Source organism: Sinocyclocheilus rhinocerous, unplaced genomic scaffold (assembly GCF_001515625.1).
Source record: "Sinocyclocheilus rhinocerous isolate Xijiao unplaced genomic scaffold, SAMN03320098_v1.1 scaffold497, whole genome shotgun sequence".
NCBI lineage: Eukaryota > Metazoa > Chordata > Actinopteri > Cypriniformes > Cyprinidae > Sinocyclocheilus > Sinocyclocheilus rhinocerous.
Window position 1 is genome coordinate 150,402 of NW_015633189.1, and position 2,452 is coordinate 152,853.

At 38.3% G+C, this 2,452-nt stretch overlaps 1 protein-coding gene across 1 annotated transcript in view; it reads right to left on the minus strand.

The window, feature by feature from the left end:
* The window catches only part of nfe2l1b (nfe2 like bZIP transcription factor 1b), an 18,547-nt gene that overhangs the window by 10,789 nt on the left and 5,306 nt on the right, over window positions 1-2,452 (minus strand). Inside the window, exons 3-4 of the mRNA XM_016557164.1 lie at window positions 737-826; window positions 487-645 (exon numbers count right to left, since the gene is read on the minus strand). Coding sequence (XP_016412650.1) covers window positions 487-645; window positions 737-826 — 249 coding nt within the window. The remainder of the gene's footprint in view (window positions 1-486; window positions 646-736; window positions 827-2,452) is intronic.

Below are 2,452 nucleotides of genomic sequence, written 5' to 3' on the forward strand. Positions count from 1 at the left end.
CGTTGAATTCACTGGCAGATGAAGTGGAGCGTGAACAGAGAAATATATGAAGCGTATTCCATGCTAAAATCAAACGTTCGAACGAGCGACCGATCGATCGATCGAACGTCTTGAGCTTTGAGCGTCTTACACTGCGGGTGAAGCTACCTATATGCTTCCATAGAAGAAAAGTTTAAAACTACAATTAATGGTCTGGTTTCTACAACTTTCACTTAGGAGCAAAAATCTTCCTTTTAACTTGAAAGAAATAAAGATTTGAAATTAATAGGGATAATAATCGATATCAACTGATATGAAAAATTTTATAGTGAAAATTTTTTTGGCCATATTGCTCAGCCCTAATTTAAGGTTTAAGGAAAATGATAATATCCTATATATAATATAAAGATTATATTTAATTTGATACTATTATAACCACTGTCACTGAGCAGTGTATTGGGTGTATATATTCCCTTCATCGACTTTGAATGCAATAAATTCACAAACCTGCAGTTCCATTATGGACATTATGTCCTGCCACTGCTGCTCCAGGTCTAGTGGTGTGTCAGACTGTGACAGAGGGGCTTGTAGGGGGATCCCTTGTGATGTTGACGGCGTTTCCTCAGTTGGAGCTCTAAGCTGTGAGGTGGATCCAGTGGCTTGGAACTAAAGAGAGAAAAAGACAATGTAAAATGACAATCAAATAAAAAATGCCAAGTTTTAATCTGTAATGTAGCATGAATTTTACTGTCGCTACCTCTGGCTCTTCTCCAAATGGAAAGGTGGCCTCCAGAAGCCTCAGACATTCCTGCAGGGATAATGAAGTCTGAGCACCAAGACTGGTAAGCTAGGAAATACAACAAGAAAAGTCCATGTAATTCCAAGGCTGACTCAAATTCACTTAACATCTACAGCTTTCAAGCCTTTTTGAATAATCTAAAAGCATTATTAACCGAAACCTTGCTGTGCTCCTCACACCTTCCTGTAATCCTAGCATCTTACAGCACATACCTCCGTAGGTATGCTCTCTCCTGTCTCTCCATCAACATGAGTTAGGCTCTGCTCTGCTTGGAGATTAAGTCAATTTCTCCAGCTTTCCTCTCTTCCACTTGCCTCCTCGTTCTCTTCATTAGGTTTATCAGCCTCACTCTCCTTCTGTCGACTGCTATAGTTAAATACTTTTCGGCCAGCACCAAGGTCAATATCCTGCCTCCAAAGGATGTCTATGAGGTCAATGTCCTAGAAATATATTCATTAAAGGGGAGTGTCATAAAAGGTCTAAGATTACAGAACATCATTAGATAATTACATTTAATGAGGGACATGATGAGGACTGGTCAGCTCTTATTTGGCTAATTGTCCCAAGCATGTATTCATAAATAAATCACAAAGGAACCACTTCGCTATCAAAAAATGAAATGCTACGTATCCTGTAAGGTCCTGACAAGAGTAGATGACCTCTACTGAAAATACTACTACTAATAGGGATGGGCATTCCCAGCAAAAATAATATTCGAAAATCGCAGGGTATTATTCGATTATTATTCGAAAATCGCACCCTTTTCCTGCAAGCACGCACAACCACCCATAAACAGAGAGAGATGGAGAGAGACGCGCGCTTGTTTTTTTACTTTCACTTTTGAGATTCGCGATCACACGTATGGAGCAGCACTCGGCAGTACTTACCACATATTTTACAAGATTAGATGTTTGTCAGTAGTGCTGGGCGGTATACCGGTTCATACCGAATACCAGATACAAACAAAAAAATTTTATGACACTAATTTTATATCATTGTAACTTTGCTTTCCATACACTTTAAGTACTTCTTCATATACCACAGCAAAACCTATAGTCTGAGAAAGTTCAAACATGATTAAAGGCAAGTGAACAGTCAGTAAAAAAAAAAGAAAAAAAAAGAAATACACAAGTTACAAGCATAGATACAATAAACAGTAGTATTCAGATACAGAAATTTAATAATTAAGTGTAAAATAACACTGCATAGTGTTCACTGTATGAATGAAATTGAGATTAATCTTTGTTATAGCCGTATTGTTGTTTAGTGAACATTAGTGACATATTGAGCATTGTTTTCTGCAACTTATTGCACTTAACTCTTTTTAACGTCAAGCAATTCTCTGCTATATGCGTCGAACTAAAACGTTGACCTTTTGCAACGTTTTGATTTAAGTAGCCTATTATTAAAATGATTCAGATATCACACGCCCTTGCGATATGCATATTGCGATATTTACATTTGCGATATTTCGATATATCGTGCAGCCCTACTGTAATGTAACAGGCTACCGCTAGCAAGCTGCTAACCATGTCCCTTTAGTGGCTCCGTAGAACGCGTTATTTGTTTTCCGCGCCTTTCTGAATACGGATTCAGCCACATCTCTAACCCAGTTGGGGGTGTTTGTGGTCCGCACAGAGCTCTTATTTGACATCGTCCCAAGTTACTGTAACC